General features: G+C 39.1%; 1 protein-coding gene across 3 annotated transcripts in view; it reads right to left on the bottom strand.

Moving 5' to 3' along the window:
- The window catches only part of NALCN (sodium leak channel, non-selective), a 283090-nt gene that overhangs the window by 119389 nt on the left and 143703 nt on the right, over nt 1-19998 (bottom strand). For all 3 annotated transcript variants that reach the window (XM_070471442.1, XM_070471443.1, XM_070471444.1), the window contains one exon: nt 7145-7282. In XM_070471442.1, coding sequence (XP_070327543.1) covers nt 7145-7282 — 138 coding nt within the window. The remainder of the gene's footprint in view (nt 1-7144; nt 7283-19998) is intronic.

Genomic DNA, 19998 nt, shown 5'->3' with positions numbered 1-19998 from the left:
AAGCCGGCTGCACCTGAGCTGAGACCTTTGCTAGGTTTAGGTGTGATACTTTGAACCACAGAGTATTAACTTGGTTTTCTTCCATTTACCCACAATGCATTTAGTAAAATTCAGCCAGTGAAGCATGTGTTCTTCAGCATCCTATGTCCCCCAGTTGTGCTGTGACATGACCACCCTGCATCCTCGTTCTCTCTATCACAGGGAGAAGCTAGGTTAGCATGACGCAGGCTGCTCCAAGTTACACTGTCTTCTCAAGAGAGGGGCTTCACCGTCTTAGAATTGGCTTTTCATGATTGAGAATTTCCATCTCCGTCGCTTCGTATCCTATTTTGAATTCTCTCCAACTGCGTATAGTTCTGCACTCACCCTGTCTTTCCTTTTTCATTTCCAATTCTTTTCCAAAGTTTCCTTATGATTTTCTTTGCCTTTTTATATAGCTTAAAGACAACCCTTCAGTTGAATTGTCACCTTTAATCTTATTTCTTTCTCTACGGTGAACCTCATTAGTAATTTCTTTTTAAATTATTTTCAAGGATACAGTAGAAACACAGCAGGAATCTGGGCAATACCCCATCATCTTGCAGTTTTCTTTTCCCTTTTCTTTTTTTTTTTTTTTACCATTTCTTTTCCTCATTACCTTTTTACCATAATCACTCTATCCTAAGCTGCCTTGCAGGCTGTAGTTGGAAACTATTTCATTTTTCATGTAGGTCAATGAAAAGTCAAATGTAATCAGAGCAATGTAAAATGAGAAATGTTCAACACAGATGCACTTTTAAATGAATTCTATAAAATCAAGTTATTTAATTTACACTTTGGAAGGCCCATTTTTGTCAGCAAAACATGACTATTCTCTGAAAGCTGCCGCTACAGAAGCAAAATCAAGAGATTGCTGTGTTAATGTAAGCACTTCAAAGGTAACAAAAAGACTATCCACAATGAGCGCTTAATTACATTTTCTCTCTTTCAGTATTCACATCACAGGGCTTTCCTTTGAAACAATAATAAAGGGAAAAACACTGAAAAATAAGGAGTCTTTCAACTGCTTAAGTCTTTTATCATTCTTATCTCCGAATCATTGACAAAAGTTGTGGGGGGAAGATGGATTTCATAAGCATTGGGCAAATTGCAATCAGTCACGGACAGAAGAAATTCAGAATACATACCTGGTGGATGAGAGAGACATTTTACAGAACAGTAGATAATGGTTATAAATATGCGTCTCCTGTACACTTAAGCCTGATTTTCATTGTAGGCTGACAAATTGGTGCCCCCAGGGGGCAATGGAAGAGCCTGCTGTTTTCTATTCCAGAAACTGCAGCCAAACCTTTATTTTCGTCTCCTTGGCACATGCCTGTTTGTCCCTGAGAAGACTAAATCAGGCTGTGTGGCTCCACAGGCCAGCGTGGATAAAAATTAAGTCAGAGTATGTATATGTATATAGATTTTTTTTTCTTTTTTGCTATTTGGGTTAAAATGCTTTGTAGGATTTTACAAAAACAAAAAACTCATACAACTTAGCAAAAATATTCTTTTTAAGCTAAATTCAAGCCTAAAGACAGGCTTATGAAATCGAGATTTTAACTTACAAATGTTCAGTTTGGAAGGGTAGCAACGCACATATAACACAGGCTATCATCTCCATGCACATATTTATGTGTTGGTCCAAAACCAATCTCTAGCTGTTTTACTGCCAATATTTGAAAAATTTCAGATCAGGTTGATCTGGCATGATCAGGAAGCAAATGTTTATCATGTGTATCAAAAATACAGCATGCCTGAGAGTCTCTTATCATAGCTTTTATCTATGGTTGGTTTGTGTTTACTAGAGCAACTTCTCTACCAGTTGTAGGCTTAGAGAGCATAGATTAAGCCTTCCCAACGAAGGCCACGATGTAGGCTAGTACTTATACAGAGTGGCTGAGATTCAGGAAAACTGTGCTGAATCAAACCGGGCTGACTTGATAGACCTCATGAAAATAACTGTCAGTCTGAGGACATATAGGAGAATAAAGCAATTGTTGATAATGCTTAAGGGAATCTCCAGTGACCTGGAGAAATGACTTCAGTCTCTAGACTTTTTGGGTAGTATAAAATTAACACATGCAATTTTGAAAATTTAGTTTTAGAGTGTGCTATGGAGCCATTCAAAGGCTCCCCTGATAGCTCAGTTGGTAAAGAATCCACCTGCAATGCAGGAGAATACCTGGGTCAGGAAGATCCGCTGGAGAAGGGATAGGCTACCCACTCCAGTATTCTTGGGCTTCCTGGTGGCTCAGCTGGTAAAGAATCCGCCTGCAATGCAGGAGACCTGGGTTTGATCCTGGGTTGGGAAGATCTCCTGGAGAAGGGAAAGGCTACCCACTCCAGTATTCTGGCCTGGAGGATTCTATGGACTGTATAGTCCATGGGATCCCAAAGAGTTGGACACAACTGAGTGACTTTCACTTTCACTTTCATGGAGCCATTTGGGCAGCAACCAGGATCCCGGATTTCTACCTTCTGGTATATACTCTAAAGGGCTTCCTTTAAGACTCAGCAGTTAAGAATCTGCCTGCAAGGCAGGAGATTCAGGTTCAATGCCTACATTGGGGAAGTTCCCCTGGAGAAGGAAATGACAGTGCTCCAGTGATCTTGTCTGGGAAATCCCATGGACAGAAGAACTTGGTGAGCTACAGTCCATGGGATTCCAAGAGTCGAACACGACTTAGTGACTAAACCAAACACCTTAAAGAAACTCTTGCACAACTGGACACAAAGGACAAATGTATTTGCTGCAACGTGTATGAGCAAAATATTGGAAAGCCACCTAAGCTGTGTCTCCAGGAAGGGGACTGAGAAGCAAACACACGTTCAGCCAACAGACCGCTACTATGTGACTATATATTAATGCCTGAATTCACTCTATGTGTATTAAGATGAAAAGATTGCAAAAACAATGTTTGGTTAAAAACTTAACCGAGAATATATGTATTGATCCTATTTATTTTGAAAATTGCTACTCCTAATCATTTGTAAGGAGGGAAAAGTGAAAGTGTTAGTCACTCAGTCGTGTCCAGCGCTTTATGATCCCGTGGACTATAGCCCGCCAGGCTCCTCTGTTCATGGAATTCTCCAGGCAAGAGGCCTGGAGTGGGTTGCCATTCCCTTCTCCAGGGGATCTTCCTGACCCAGGGATCAAACCCAGGACTCCTGCATTGTAGATGGATTCTTTACTATCTGAGCCTTCAGGGAAGCCCTTGTAAGGAGGGAAACACATGATCAAACATAACTTGGCCTCAGCATGCGGTGGAGTTACAGCTATGAGAGGAGTGCGCGGACCCCTTCCAGACATGGCCAGCCATGCCCTGGAGCAGCGCTCCTCAAACGGAAAATATCACATTGATCTTAAAAACCAAGGGTATAAAAATGTCTGTAGATGATTTAAAACATTATATATTTTAATGGGTATGTATAAGTGTGGAAAACTACTGCAGTCCATTGATTTTAAGATGCACATTTATTTTCACATTTTAACAATCTGAAATTGGGACGTATCTTGCAATCTACGTGTGTACTTTAATTGTACTTTGTTTATTAATATTATACCAAATATGAGTCTTTATAAAGTTGATAGATTGAAGATAAAAGGAGAATGGGGTGGCAGAGGATGAGATGATTAGATAGCATCACCGACTCAATGGACATGAATTTGAGTAAACTCCAGGGGATAGTGGAGGACAGAGGAGTCTGGCGTACTGCAGTCCATGGGGTTGAAAAGAACTGGACATGAATTAGTGACTGAACAAACACAACAATAAAGCTGATAGTATGCTAAATTTCGTAAACTATGATTTAAGAACTGGAAGATGGGCTCATATCAAATTCATCAAAGTCACTGTCCGGGAGAATGGGTGTGGGGAAGACCAAAAGAGAGACAAACTTGGGCATAAATGATGCTTTAAACTGATCAATAATACTTTACTTTTATAAATTAAAAACATCTGAAATAATATTTTAGCATTTGTTAAGATAGAGCTTGAAATGTACATACCATCTTATTTAAACTTGAAGAAACTCAGGGTTGGTGATCGTTAACGATCGTCCTCTTAGACCATGGCTAAAGCACCCTGAAAAATACAAGCTCACCTCACATGTACTTGGCAGCCTTGGAAGCTAGATGTGCTGGGGTCTTATTAGCTCTCACTTTCAGATATAACACAGCAAACAGATCAGGGAAGTTGTCTGATTCTTCCACAGTCATACATCTAGAGACCGGCAGAGACAGATACTGAATCTAGATTTTTGGACTTCAAGCCTGCAGTCTTGAACTCCACCGTATTTAACAGACTGTCCTCACTGGCGTGTGTGTGTGTGTGTGTGTGTGCTCAGTCATGTCCAGCTCTTTGTGACCCTGTAGTCCACCAGGCTCCTCTGTCACGGGATTCTCCAGGCAACAGTATTGGAACCAGTTTCCATGCCCTGCTCCAGGGGATCTTCCGGACCCAGGGATGGAACCTGCCTCTCCTGCACCTGCTGGCAGATTCTTTACCACTGTGCCACCTGATAGACTTTTAAATTCTCAGCTGCTTTAGAGATTTGAAAAAATTATGAACAAAAGAACAAAATACTTTCAATTTTCAGTTCTACAATTTTTGAAAAATTACAATGAGTGTTTTGGGCAGACACTTAAATCAGTAGAATGAAGGTGTAGAATTAGATACGGGTTTTCAAGCTATGTTCTGTGGATTCCTAAAGGCTTCAGTGAATCTCAGGAGTTCCTGGAAGTGCTTCAGGTTTCCACAATCAAAGTCACATTTTTGGCACAATAAGGAAAATTCAGACTATCCAAGAAATCTGTTACCAGATTTAATATTTTATTTCACTATATTAGTGATTCCTGTAGAAATCCACTTGAAAAAAATTACTTTGCTAACTAATTTACTAGGCTAGATCATTTTTCTTCCTGCTTACATATTACTGTGTTCGTCTCTGACTTAAGAATCAAATCTCTGCAGGGCTGACAGCATGAGATTATATTGTTTTAACAGAATAACAATTATACAGATTATTTCCATACGTAGATGATTTCAACCATCTATCCTGAATTTAACCAATGATCAATAGTCTCCAAGGTATTCCATAGTTTTAAAGGAACTTAAACACATGCGTGCATGCTAAGTTGCTTCAATCATCTCCAACTCTTTGTGACCCCATGGGCTGTAGCTCGCCAGGCTCATCTGTCCATGGGATCCTCCTGGTAAGAATAGTGGAGTAGGTTGCCATTTCTTCCTCCAGGGGATCTTCCCAGGGATCCAACTCGTCTGCCTTATGTCTCCTGCATTGGTAGGAGGGTTCTTTACCACTAGCGCCACCTGGGAAACCCACTGAAACACGCAGTAACTGCTTAACAAAAACTAGCTGAGTCTGTAAGTGAATGAATGAATGAATGAATGAATGACACAGGTCCTGAGAAGGAGGATGCAGAGACCTCAGGGCCAAGGGTCTGCCAGCACAGGTGCAGCCAGGTTTGTCTCCAGAAGCCTGACACCCACTCCTACCGCTCAATGTTCTTTGTGAGCACGTGTGAGAGTATTTTTAAAGTCATCCCATGTCAAAGATGCCAATATTATTTCTATGTGATTCCACTCTTTGCGCCCAGGACCTTTCTCCACATCACCATGTATCCTCATATACCTTTTGATGGACATGCCTGTGTTTTTGTTTGTTTGTTTTAAAGATTTTCTTTGGTATGGACCATTTTTAAAGTCTTTATTGAATTTGTTACAATACTGTTTCTGCTTCATGTTTCTGGTATTTTGGCTGTGAGGCATGCAGGATCTTAGCTCCCTGACGAGGGATTAAACCCGAACCCTCTGAACTGGAAGGCGAAATCTCTACCACTGGACCACCAGGAAAGTCCCCAGTCTTTGACTGGAAGGCCTTGGCATATAGCAAATGTAATGTCAGTCTAATATACATAGTTTGTCCAGCACTTACTTGATTCAGAGATTTTAGAATTGGAAGGAGCTTTAGGGATCGCACGCATTTTATTTTAGTGGCTTATGGGGAGAGGTCTGATTTGCTGCAGACGTGTTCAGTGACAATGCCAAGTTTCATAATCTAGGGAAGCAGCAATAAATAGTTGCCAGATCATGGACTTTGAGACCAGGCTGGCTTGGGAATGTTCTGGCTCTAGTGTTTATACTCTTTGTGACACTGGGCAAATTAACTCCTCAGTTTCATCATCTGTAAAGTGGGACTATTACATAACCTGACTGTCCCAAATATGAGGAGTAAAATTATTATAAAGCATTTTGCCACGCAATGAAGAGTAGCAGTTGTTTTTATTTCATATGTTCCTAATGAAGGGTAACATTCTGCATTTTTCCCTTGGAACTTTTAGCACAATATGAGAGCTTAAATTTGATTCTTAAATATATACAAATATACAAATATACACAAAATGCATACAATACATTTAATGTAGATCTGGCATTAGAAAGACCCAAGGATTATATCCTTTTAGGATGCAGGCCACATTTCATAATTTTTTTTCTTTTCTTTTTAATAGACATACATGGAAGAGAAAAATCTGCTTGTGTTACAGAGGAAAATTTTTCCTGAATTTTGGTATTTGGTTTTTATCACACCATTTACAATATTCACAGCCATGTGTTTTATTTTTCCCCATGTGTTTCTTTTAGTCACACAAAGCGTAGTAACTCTGAACTGGTTTCTAATTAACTGACTGCACCCTGAGGTCTCCAGCTTCTGTTTTAAGTTTAATTACAGCTGTGAAGAGGCTGCAATAAAACGAACGAGAGTGTCTCTACATGATAAAGAAAAAATAATAATGCAGTTTTGGTTTGATTCTTAGATCACCGAGGGTGTGGATGTTCATAGAGATGGTTAAGTCAGTATATGGACTTGGGACTTCCATTTGTTTTGTCTCATTTTCCCTCAGGCAAGCCACTTGATTTTGATGGAGACAACTTCTGACTTAAATCTGAAATCTAGACACAGTTAGAATGGAAGGGACTCTCATCCAATGGGACGACTCTATCTCAGTTCTCTGGTTCTGAAATTGACAACAGTCCAAAAACCTGTTGATGTTCATCCCATCATGAATTGTCAGACAATTGAAAAGAAATGTGAAACTCACCAGAGTGGCGAAGAGGTGATAGAGTATAAAATAGATGGCAACCACAGGTGCCCACATGTGTCCCACGGCATTTAGTGTTTGGTCCATGACGTCAACCCATCCTTCCTGGGTAAGAATCTGGAACATGGACATGAATGCCTACAGAGGGAAAGAATGGAGGGATTAAAACACCAGCCTTGAGCTGGCATGCAACTTAAAATTAGGACTTTGATCTCAGTATTACTAATTCAGGAGGGAAAGAAGAGCCTTCATTCAACAGATAAGAAAGAACTAAGAAGAAAGATCTTAAAAATCTGATATCAACCAATTCAATGTGGAAAACTACAATAATTACTGTGAATTAAAATTAGCCTTGTTGATGATAAATACTGCTGAGCAAATTAGAAAAAAATCGGGAAACTTTGCTTATTGTCTCTATTGCTTTTACCTTTTAGCAAGTTATTTAATGCTTCCAAGGGATTACTGTAATTTATTTTATTTTTTGCTGTCAAGCACAACTTATTTTTATAGCAAATTACATTCGATTGTCTAAAGGCAAATAAGAATAATAACCTTAATTTTACTTTTATAGAATTCATCTATCAAATCATTTCAGTTATGTTAAAAACACAAGACTCTGAACAAGCAATATTTCTAAAATGATATGATAATACTAAGCAACTTCATAAAAATGATCACATTTTTTCATAATTTAAAACATTTTTTTTCCAAAGCAGAGTCAAGACCATGGAAGAAACCCCAAGACCAAAAGTAAAGTAAAAAATAAAGTAAAATTGAATTAAATTAAAAAGAGCACTCAACAAAAGCCAAGTTCAAAGACCCATTCTTTCTTGGCAAAGATCTTTGGTTAGTGTCATTCCTATACATTTTTTTCTTATAAATACATGCTTATATCCACCTCTGGCTTACATACTCTGTACATATTAGTGGTCAATAAATGAGAACTTAATGAGAACTTATGATACTGTCAGGGAAATTTGACAATTGGAATTGAGTGACTCTGAAAGAAATTGCTATAGACTTCAAGACAATGCAAGACATAAATCAAATTCTTAAGTATTGAGATTCCAAGAAATAAAGTCCAGGATAACAGAAAGATGGACAAAACCCTATAAGAGTTCTGTTACACTGATAGTATCTTAGAGGCAAAATGGACTCTAAAGATAATCTAACTTGATTCATTCTTTTTGAAGATAAAGAAAAAGAGGCTTAAGTTGGGTAATTAGCCCAAAGTCACTCTATTAATTTGTAGCAGTAATAGAAGTAGCACCAGGTATCATGAATTCAAAGCAAGTACTTTTTCCAAGTGCTGCTTCCTGCCTTCAGTGAAGTCTTGAATCTACTACTTCCCAGACCTGATCACACAGTAAGCTCTTTTGGCAGTTTTCTTTACTAGGGATAATAAACTTTTTTACAAGTGCAATGTTCAATGCCCAGCACATAGTGGGTCTATATGAAGAAAGGAACAACGAAATGAATCTCAAACTAGGAGACATGTTTTTCCTCCGAGCCTTAGTCCATGTGTGAAACATTTAACTTCTTCTTGACTTAATTTTTCTATAATCTCATCACCCTACAAAGTGTTCTGTTTATGAAAGCAAGAAGTATGTTGTTACTAGTACTTGAGCACGGCATCAACAAGGACGGTTTAATACTTTCCTTGCCGGGGGTGCCGAAGAGAGTATTAGCTTTAATTCATCTTAAAAATGCTTCAGAGAATTTTCCAACACAAGGTTTAATGTCATAAGTGTGCCAGACCTATCATTGAGGGCAATTAGTTTTTTTTTCTATTGAGTATTTATTACATCTGAAGGCAAGGAAAACAAGTTCTGAAGACGACTCACATAAAAATATCAGATTGTAGACTTCCCTGGAAGTCCAGTGGTTAAGATGCCATGCTCCTACTGCAGGGGGCACAGGTTCAATCCCTGGTTGGGGAACTAAGATCTCACACACAGAAAAAAAAAAATACCAGATTGTTGTATCTTCTTCAACAGAGACGTCACCAGTGTGAAAGTGCGTGGACATCCAAACAGCTCAACAATGAAAGGGGGGAAAAGTCAAAACATCTACCAAGACAAAAGGAATTTTCCTGGACATGGATTTCTTTCCCTAAAAGTGATAGAGAAACTTGTGATTAAGTCCAATGGATTTATCCTTGGTACCTAGAGGCCAGAAATTCAGGTGTACCTTTCAGTTTCTTTGGGCAGAAACCTACTTAATTTGTTTTCATCTGCAGCATGAGCTTTCATGAACACTCAGCCATCGTGCATTCAGTGAAGGTTTGGGAACATGGAGTTACGGGTTTATAACCTGTTGCTGTGAGGTAAACAATGTGAGCAAGAACATTGGGTTACCCTCTACTCTTTTCAGAGTTCCAGAAGGAAAAAGCCTCATTTCTGCACAGCTCAGAAAACTGTAAGTATGTACTGTGAGATGCTGTGAATTACTATTACTATGCTCTGTTCAACCATATTTACATTTTGCTGTTTAGTCATCATTGGGTCTTCCAAGCTTGTTGGTACACTGATAATCAGTAGATGGATAGTCAATGAGTTGCCTATGAAAATACTGCTAAGTATAATGTTATCCTGGTAATGTCCTAGGGTAATATTTCCTTCCCCAGGGCTCCAAATATTAAGACATGTTTGGTAGTATAAGGTAAATGTTCAAGCATTAGGTGGAGGCCCCTTACTTTTCACTAAGGTTTCAGAATCTGGCCCAGCTTAATTCACTTTATTGGAATCTTCTTATACAATTTTTAGTTTAGTTTTGTTTTAGTTGGGAGTTTTTGATTGTTTTTCACAAGTTCCTTCGGGGAAAGAAATATAGACTTTCTTCCTTGTACTTCAAATTGCTTCCAGATTCTCACAGATTTTTACCAACTGTCTGGAATAAATTCCACTTCTCTTCTCTTACAGAGGCTCTTACTGGAGGCTTAGATTACCCAGAAACCTTTTTATTCTTTCTCTCAGACATTTTCCTTGGAGTCCTCTTACTGCTGTTTTAATTTGGACCAATTACGCTCTAGACCTGCTCCACAACTGTCAAAGCCTTCTTTTTTCATTTTATTTTATGGAAGTATAGTTGATTTACAATGTTGTGTTTAAGTTTTGCTATAGAGCAAAGTGATTCAGTTATAAATATATATTATATACATATATATATTCTTTCCCATATGGTTTATCACAGGATATTGAATATAGTTCCCTGTGCTATACAGTAGGACCTTGTTGTTTATCCATTCTGTATGTAATAGTTCGCATCTGCTAATCCCAAGCTCCCAATCTTTCCCTCGGCCTCCCCTCTGCCCTCTGCTTGGCAACCACAAGTCTATTCTCTATTTGCGAGTTGGCTTTTGTTTCATAGATACGGTCATCTGTGCCATATTTTAGATTCCACCTGTAAGTGATACCATATGGTATTTGTCTTCCTCTTTCTGACTCACTTTGATTAGTATGATAATCTCCAGGTCCATCCAAGTTGTTGCAAATGCAAAGCCTTCATTTTAAGCCTCCTTATCTAGATCGTTTAATCCCTCCAATACAGTGTCAGAAAGGGATCCCAGAAGCTCATGCCCATCATTGGTGGTGGCTTAATCTCTCAGTTGCGTCTGACTCTTGCAACCCCATGGACTGTAGCCTGCCAGGCTTCTCTGGCCATGAGATTTCCCAAGCAAGAATCCTAGAATCTTCCCAACCCAGGGACTGGACTCACGTCCGTGTCTCTTGCATTGGCAGGCGGGTTCTTTACTGTTGCGTCACTTGGGATTCCCATGTCCATCACTAGAACCCTGTTTCAATTTGTCAACTATGTTTTCTTCTATGTTTTGCGGTCTCAGTACGAGGAGAATGGTTCGCAGGGAGAGAAGTATTGGCTGAGGCCATGGACAGCTAAGCTTGAAATATTAGGACTCAGACATTTCCCCACTGTGGGTAAATTCGGGAAATTTTTATTGTTGCCACAGTCCGTCGGGTTCCTTCCAGCACTTGCACCCCACTGACTCCAGGTGAGGACAAAGACATGCTGATTCTGTAGATCCTAGTCCTCTGGGTACCAGGAGAGGACAGCTGCACTCCTCCACCCCTTTCTCCCCATCTCCTGCTCCCTCCTGGTTTCAATTTCCTTCTTTTCTCTTCACCCTTTCACTCTGCTGAACTTTTGTTTATTATGGAAGAGCCTTAGTTTTTAGAAATTATGACTGTGTGGCTTTTACTCACAAGCCTTCTTCCCAACTGGGAAAAATGAAAAATAAAAAACTCCAGCATTTTATCTTGCCTTTGGTAAAATCGGGTGAATCAATCACTTCTACACTTGTGGGAGATTCTTGATGTCTTTTCCAGGGCTCTGCACATCCCCGCAGCCTGAGGCTCCTCAAATTGAGGGAGATGAGCACATATTTTAGGATTTGCTTTTCCAATTTAATTTCTTTTCAACTTCTGGAAAACAGGCTTTGGGCATGAACCTAGAGTGCACTCGCTCTCTGATTCTTTCTCTTTCTCCCTCCCTCTTTCCTAGTAGCTGCTATTTAAAGCTAATGGTATGAAATTGTGGCCTTTTCTTTGTGGGGTGACTGCTGGTATCATTTTTTTCCAGGCTGGTAATGAATTGTTTTATTCATTTCTGCAGGTTTTCGGGACAGAAGATCTGTGATTTTTGCTATTTTACCCCTCACGTCCAATCTTACAGATGTAAATAGGGGTAAGCACTTTGTTTACAAGTGCCTTTTCTTTTCTGTGTCTAATGACATAATCACATATTAACCATCCCCATGCAGGTCAGGCCCTGTTCACGCTGCAGGTGTCTGACTGCAGCTAATTGAATCAGAGATGAGCAGTTAACCTGAGAATGGGCCAGCTGCACAGGACGTGATCTGGAACAAACAACCCTGATGAGCAGGGAAGAGCAAAATCAATCAAAAACATCTCTAATGAATTTCAAGTGGAAGTTACAGGGAAAAATCACACTGTTAGCAGTAGGGTCTGGAGGCACATGAATGAATGGGGATTGGCTCTGCAGTTGGGCAGCAGCAACTAAGTGGTCACGACAAGGTCAGCTGTTTTTGTTCAGTCCCTGAGTCGTGTCCGACTCTTTGCCACCACATGGACTGAGGCACGCCAGGCTTCCCTGTCCTTCACCATCTCCCTGAGTCATGTCCGACTCTTTGCCACCGCATGGACTGAGGCACGCCAGGCTTCCCTGTCCTTCACCATCTCCCTGAGTCATGGCCGACTCTTTGCCACCGCATGGACTGAGGCACGCCAGGCTTCCCTGTCCTTCACCATCTCCCTGAGTCATGTCCGACTCTTTGCCACCGCATGGACTGAGGCACGCCAGGCTTCCCTGTCCTTCACCATCTCCCGGAGTTTGCTCAAACTCAAGTCCATTGAATCAGTGATGCCATCCAACCATCTCATCCTTTGTTGTCCCCTTCTCCTCCTGCCTTCAATCTTTCTGAGCATCAGAGTCTTTTCCAATGAGGCAGCTCTTGCCATCAGGTGGCCAAAGGACTGGGGCTTCAGCTTCAGCATCAGTCTTTCCAATAAATATTCAGGATTGATTTCCTTTAGGACTGACTGGTTTGAGGAACTATGGAAGGTGGTAATACTATTTTTTCAGACTTTTTAAAGTAACAGCTTTGTTGAGACATAGTTTAAATACTATAAAATACACCTTTTGAAGTAGACAATTAAGGGGTTTCATTTCCACACAACTAAGGCAAGAACCTTTTCATCATTCCCCCAAAACTATGTACCCATAGCAGTCACTTCCCCTCTCTCCCTCCCACAGCCTTCAGCAACCAACAATACCCTCTCTGTCCCCATGGATCTGCCTATTGTGAACATTTTCTACAAATGGAATCATACAAGAGGTCAGGGTTCTGTATCAGCACTTCATTACCTTTTATTGCCAAATGATGTTTCATTCGATGGACAGACCACATTTTATCTACTCATCAGTTGGTGGATATTTCGGTTGTTTTCACTTTTTGGCTACTATGTTGCTATGAACATTCATGTACAGATTTTTGCCGGACATAAAAATTACCTTATACTTAATATAGTTTTACTGCATATTAAAATATATGCAAAATATGTATTTACTTTAAAAAATCTTGACATTAAAAATTTTAAATGTGAGGAATACAACTTGGGTTATTGCATTTCATTTTCATTTTACAATATAATTTGTATGTATCCTATCTATCTTTAGCGGGTTTCCAGAACTCTTTCTCTGCAGATGAGCCTTCAAAATGAAGTCAGTTTGACAGCTTATATAGTAGCGCAACCTTTTTACGGAGGGTGTCCCTGCTGTGTCTTACTACCAGTCAGCCGTAAAATAGATCTGCCGTGACAGTATTCACGGAGTGTAAAAGTGACACCTCCTTCGGTTTTAATTGCCTTAATTATTCACCTACTCAGTCTCCTTGTTTCTTTTTTCCCACTGAAATAAAATGCAGAGGAGATGTATCTTCTGAAAAACCTACCAACCAAGACAGAGGAGTGGGTGGACTTGGACTTGATGTCTCCTCACAACTAGGGCATCTGCCGGACACGGGGGTGGGGGGTTGAGGGTGGACCTTGACACCCAAAGGGGACCTGAGGAATCCCCGAACGACCAGCAATTGTTTAATTAATTAAATGAGAAATCGTGTTTACAGTGAAAAAAACCCATGGATTGCATGATTTAATATTTTGCTGTAGAGTTTCTTTCATTTAAAACTCCTCAATGATTCAAAGTTTTAACAATATTTAAAATGACATCAATATATAGTAAGTGTTGGACCTACCTAATACTGGAGTTAAATTTCCAAAATGTACACTGGTTGGAAAAATCATGACTGACAAGATCAAGGTCTTACTGAGAGTTAAGGGTTGGGAAAAACCAAGGAAAATGATATTACATGTATTTAAAAGTTGCCCAGTGGCTCAATGCAGGAGACATAAGAGACGTGGGTTTGATCCCTGAGTCAGGAATATCCCCTGGAGGAAGAAATAGCTACCCACTCCAGTACTCTTGCCAGAAATATCCACGGACAGAGGAGCTTGGCAGGCTCCAGTTCATGGGTTGCAAAGAGTCAGATACAACTGATAGACTGCTACAGTACAGTACAATACTTAAAAACCTACAGTAAATAAAAACTCTTTAATTAAGAGTCACCACTTACTGCAACTAAACTAAGTTATCCATAATCACAGATACTGTGGATTTTAAATCTGGAGTAAACTCATAGTGGTGGTGGTGGTTTAGTTGCTAAGTCATGTCCAACTCCTGCAACCCCATAGACTATAGCCTGCCAGGCTCCTCTCTCCATGGGATTCTCCAGGCAAGAATACTAGATGGGGTCGCCATTAATGCTAAAGCCATTGGCAATAGCCATTTCTTTATTTCAATTTCTCCTTGTCTTATTTACATGGAACTTCATGGTCTATCAATTCAAATACACTCTTCCCAGTCCTGCAAACTCCATCTCCCTTTTGGCCAACCTCTCAGGAAACATGCTGATTCCTAGGTGAATCTAACTCTCCAGGTCTGCACCACTCCAGCTCCTGCACTAGCTCCATATGGAAACAGGCTCCCTTCCACCTTGACCTCCAAAGAGGCCTCCACACTGCCCAGCCTTGGGCTCTGCAAAACTTCTCACCTGTGCTAACCTTGTCCACCTCATTTCTGTCCTCTCTCTTAAGAGACACCCTCCCCAGAAGGGACAGTCAAACGAGAGTGGTTTAAACTAGAGGTTGAACAACTTTCCCTGGTGGCAGTGGTTGAGAATCCGTCTTGCAAAACGTAGGGGACGCAGGTTCGATTCCTGGTCAGGGAACTAAGTCCCCGCCTGCTGTGGGGCAACTAAGCCCTGGCACCACAACTGCAGAGAGGGTGCTCTGCAAGGAAAGATGCCACGAGCTGCAACTAAGACTGGACACAGCCACAATTAAATAAATAAATATTTAAAAATAAAATATAAAGTAGAGGCTGAATGGGCAGAGGATAAAGACCTTGGCCCTCCGTGAGTTGCAGGGTAGGCAGGCAAAGTACCAAGTGTTGAGCTCTGCGGTCACAGAGGCTGAGTTTGGATTATATTTTTAAGAAGATATTTCCTTTAGATACATGAAAGTGTGACAGTGATATCGATAGCCTCATTTCATTTCATCTCAGAGCTAAGCGACTCCAAAGATAACTTCTACCTCTAAGTGTCTACTATTCTGTGTGTGTGTGCGCGCACATGTGTGTGTGTGTGTGTGTGTGCCTGTGTGTGTCAGACTCAGTAGGGTCTGACTCTTTGCAACCCCATGGACTGTAGCCCACCAGACTCCTTGTCAGTGGAATTTTCCAGGCAAGAATACTGGAGTGGGGTTGCTATTTCCTTCTCCAGTGGGTCTTCCCAACCCAGGAATCAAACTGGTGTCTCTTCCATCTCCTGCATTGGCGGGTGGATTCTTTAGAACTAGGGCCATCGGGAAGCCCATGCCTACAATTCTACTCTGTCTTAGTTGATACCAGCAGTCAACTGGAAAACTGATTTTATACAATATGCTTTCTAGTCTATTTACTCAAACTATACCTTGACTATAAAAACTATAGAATAAGGTTACACTAAATGTTTTGACACTATATTTACTATAAGTTGACTTTTAGTGCTGTCGGGGACAAGAGAATTTATTGAATAAACATTAAGAATCACAGCGTTGGTAAGTGGACTCAAAGTAGGGAGCTAAATAAAATAAGAGCTGGGTGAGCTCTAAGCCATCACATGTACTAGAATCTTAAATTGAATATTGGTTGAGTGTTGTTGTAGGGCTTGGACAGTTCCGAAGAGTTACTAGTGACTTTCAAGTTATAAAGCTTTTGAAGTTCTCTCTCAGGGAAGTATGGACTTCCCTGGTGGCTCAGATGGTAAAGAATCTTCCCCACGATGCGGGAGACCCGGGTTCAATCCCTGGGTCAGGAAGATCCCCTGGAGAAGGCAATGGCTACCCACTCCAGTATTCCTGCCTAGAGAATTCCATGGACAGAGGAGCCTGGCAGGCTAACTGCACAAAGAACTAGACACAACCTAACGACTTTCACTCACTCTCTCTATGCATGAATTCTCTTAGAATTTGAGATCAACTACCCTTGCTGTTAATAGTAGCAAAACATTAAAAATGTTAATTTTTTTTGTAAAATGATTATGCCTTATTGCTTGTGACTTAGAAGGAAATAAAGTTGAAACTGGTGGTTTCAAATAATTCTGACTCTCTTTTATGTTGGTAAGAAAGACCAAGCAGCTCTTTTCCTTTTATTTCAAAATGAACCCACATTATTTATTTTGCTTTTACTATTTCTAAAATATGCCTGTTGCCAAGCATTCCACTTAAATGAATAAAAAAGGGGGGGGGGTCCTGTTCATTGGTCAAATTTTAGACTACTATGGAAAAGTCTTGCTGAATCTAGACTAATGTAATTGGCTTTAAATGTCAAAATGAGTTTGAATGTAATTAGAAGCAAAGCAGAAATCAAAATGTTATGCTTATTCCAGCAGCAAATTACTCTAAGTAGAGTCTACACTTAAATATAATTTCAAGAGTGAAAGGAAAGATGGGAGAAACTCATTTGCAAAAACGAGAGCATCTTTTTCTAGTTACGAAAGTGGATGTAGGTATGCCTGATCATCACTTCTTTTACAAATGGCCATGCCTGGGTTAACCTCTATGTACAACTGATCAGTGTAACTGATCATGTGGACAAAACCATGGATTTGAACGGCAAGTACACATTTTTTTCAGGGCAAGATTTAAAAACATGAGAAGAGACACTGAACCATGACTAGCATTTATATGGTGCTTAGCAGCCCCAAGGTCATTCATTGTCCATTATTTAGAGTGATTTTAACAATAATCTTGTGTTACTCACTGTACATTTTACAGATGAGGAACTGAAGTATGCAGGCCTTAAATGATTGACTCAGGCTTGCAGGTAGCAAGTGGTGTTGCTGGGTCTCTAGGCTGGAATCTGTGGATTTCAAATTCCTTCTGTGTTTTTGGACACTACAGGTAACAAGACATCTTTAAGATCTAGCCATTGCTGATCTCCTTTCCTTATCTAAATTGCTAAAACAAACAATATGCTAGGCTAAATCATATTTAAAATTATTACTCCTTTATCAAGTACAGTAATGAGTACGTACCTGAAACTCTATATTATGCTCAGCTGGTTAATGAAAATTAGACATCTCCAGTATTTTTTCTTTTTTGCTAAAATAAGCTTCACTCATTACCATTTTTCCCAAATGAAAAGGACATAACCTTTTCAATTTTGTGAGGATCTAAAATTACAAACTGTCTTTTAATAATAAAAATATTTCAATAATTTTAGACTTAAATGTTAAAGTTTCTATACTAGAAACATTCATTTTAAAGAAAAAAGATTGAGATGAACTGAATGAACTTATATTTTCCCCCTAACAATCTTTTTTGCAGAGTATGATATTTTTAGTTGAAAGGTATTTATTTCCTAGAGATTATGTTAAAATAATTTGGAAATGCAACCATCTAGCTGACAGAACAAACAGCTGTGAAAATGAGACCTGGAGATTTATGCAAATGGGAGACTTCTGAATTAATTTCCTTCATAGAACACACTGTCAAGTTTCTTGGAGTATTTATGTCTTATTTCTTAATTAGTGATTTTGCTAATGTCAGTCATATTAAATTTTCATAATGTAAATGATGCATTTCAATGGCAAATATGCATTATAAAATTGCAGATGAAAGTTGATATTTTACTTTGGGTGCAATGAAAACTGAAGGTTTATTAAGAAAACTTCTGTAACCATGATACCACCAAGTTTACACAGGAAATTTCTCAGTGTTTCCCTACTATCCATTTGTATACCTGTGATCACGAAGAAGGGTTTTCTATTTGGCTTCAAATAGAAAGCAGCATCAATCAGAAAGTGCTTATATTTTTGCTTACTGAAAAATCCTACATCTTAGAAATGGAGTTTGTCTAATTTTTGCTTTTGAATGGGCTTTGATTTCTAGTTTGTCTTCACTCCAAGTTCACAAATAGAAAGCTTTACTGCAAATTTTATTGTCTGCTCTTTTCTATTGCAAGCATAAATTTCAAAGTCTTGCTTCTATCTTTTTTTTCTTTTCTTTTTATTTGGCCATTCCACATAGTATATGGGATCTTAGTTCCCTGAGCAGGCATCAAACCCACGCCCCCTACGCTGGAAGTGCAGAGTCTTAACCACTGGACAACCAGAGAAATCCGTTTGCTTCTGTTTTGATAGTGCTTATTTAATACTCTAATGCCTTGAAAATAAAGTTGATAGTTGTTTACCAATAAATATTTAATTGTAAAAAAATTAATTGTAATGGCTCGACTCCAATAAAGCTGATTTTATAAGTCATAAACTAAAATTTATCTTATTATATAACTGAGTCTTATACAATTTGCATATCCCTTATATCTATATCAATATTTTTCTTCAGTTACAATTTACCAGCTAATGTTCATGTCATGCAAAAAAATGAGATGATTTTCTTTTACTAATGCATAATTATGAATTAAGCTTTTATATCTACATACCTACCTGTCTCCATTGTTTTAAACCATGAAACCATTCCTTATACAAAATTTGAAAATACCAAAAGGCATGAAGAATAAAATAAGTTACTTTCAACTCAAATAACAGGTTGTATATATTTTTTAGAATTTGTTGTCAAACTTGAAAATTCTACCAGTTTTTTTCCCCCTGGGTATATACATATACTGGCAATAAAACTGAATCCAGCTGTAAATATGGTGTTGTATTAGGCTTCTTTACTTAATTTTTAGTTATCATCATTATGGTCATGCATGACTAATCTTATTAATTATTCTGTAAAAACTGACCTTTGATAACTATAATATGCCATTATTTCCAGAGTCTACTTAGACATTCTATTACGATTTGACTTTAAATTTGCTTTAAAATTTTCACGATGGTGAATAATGCTACAAATGGCTTTTTTTTTTTACTTTATCTTATCATGTTTCCTGGACATCAACCTTTTGACACCGATTCGTAGAGAAGATGTTGGGAAGGCTGGACAGAGTCCTCTGCAGAAGCAGGCAGTTGTACCCAAGAGGTGGGCAGAGCGGCAAGAACGAATCTACACATCAGTCACTAAGTGGCCCTGTGTTTAGTCCCAGATGCAGAATAGTGAATGGGAAGCTATTACTATTTCAGATTCTGGCAGTAATCTTCTCTGTAATAGAATTTTTTACTTTTTGCATTTTTGTTGAAAGTTACAAAGGACTAACTAAAAGGAACAGTCTAAACCAGAATGGGAACTGGTTTTCAGACTTTCAGTTTAAAATACAGAAAACTAAAATAAGATAAAATAAAATAAAATACAGAAAACTGAATACTTAGTGTCCAGCTAATGCCACCATCTTTTGCCGAGGGACCCTTTTATGTTGGGAGGAGAATGGGACAACAGAAGATGAGATGGTTGGATGGCATCACCAACTCAATGGACATGAGTTTGAGCAAACTCCAGGAGATACTGAAGCACTGGGGAGTCTGGTGGGTGGCAATCCACGGGGTCGCAAAGAGTTGGACACAACTTAGTGACTAAACAACAACAAATGTGATTACTGCTAGGAATTTAGTGTTTGATGCTAAGAGCTTGGATTTCCTTGCCACTTAAGAACACTAACTGCTACTGCTTACTGATTCCCCTTTTCACTGTCAGTACGATGTTAACTAGTCTGATACTATTATATCCTTAGACCTTCTCAACAGTCCTCCAAAATGCTTACTAGTGTTCTTTTCTCATTGATGGGGAATTGTATATTACCAAGAGAGAATAGTTGAAATGTCT

The sequence above is a fragment of the Odocoileus virginianus genome, chromosome 8, assembly GCF_023699985.2.
Source record: "Odocoileus virginianus isolate 20LAN1187 ecotype Illinois chromosome 8, Ovbor_1.2, whole genome shotgun sequence".
NCBI classification, from domain to species: Eukaryota; Metazoa; Chordata; class Mammalia; order Artiodactyla; family Cervidae; genus Odocoileus; species Odocoileus virginianus.
This window is presented reverse-complemented; position numbering and strand designations above follow the sequence as displayed.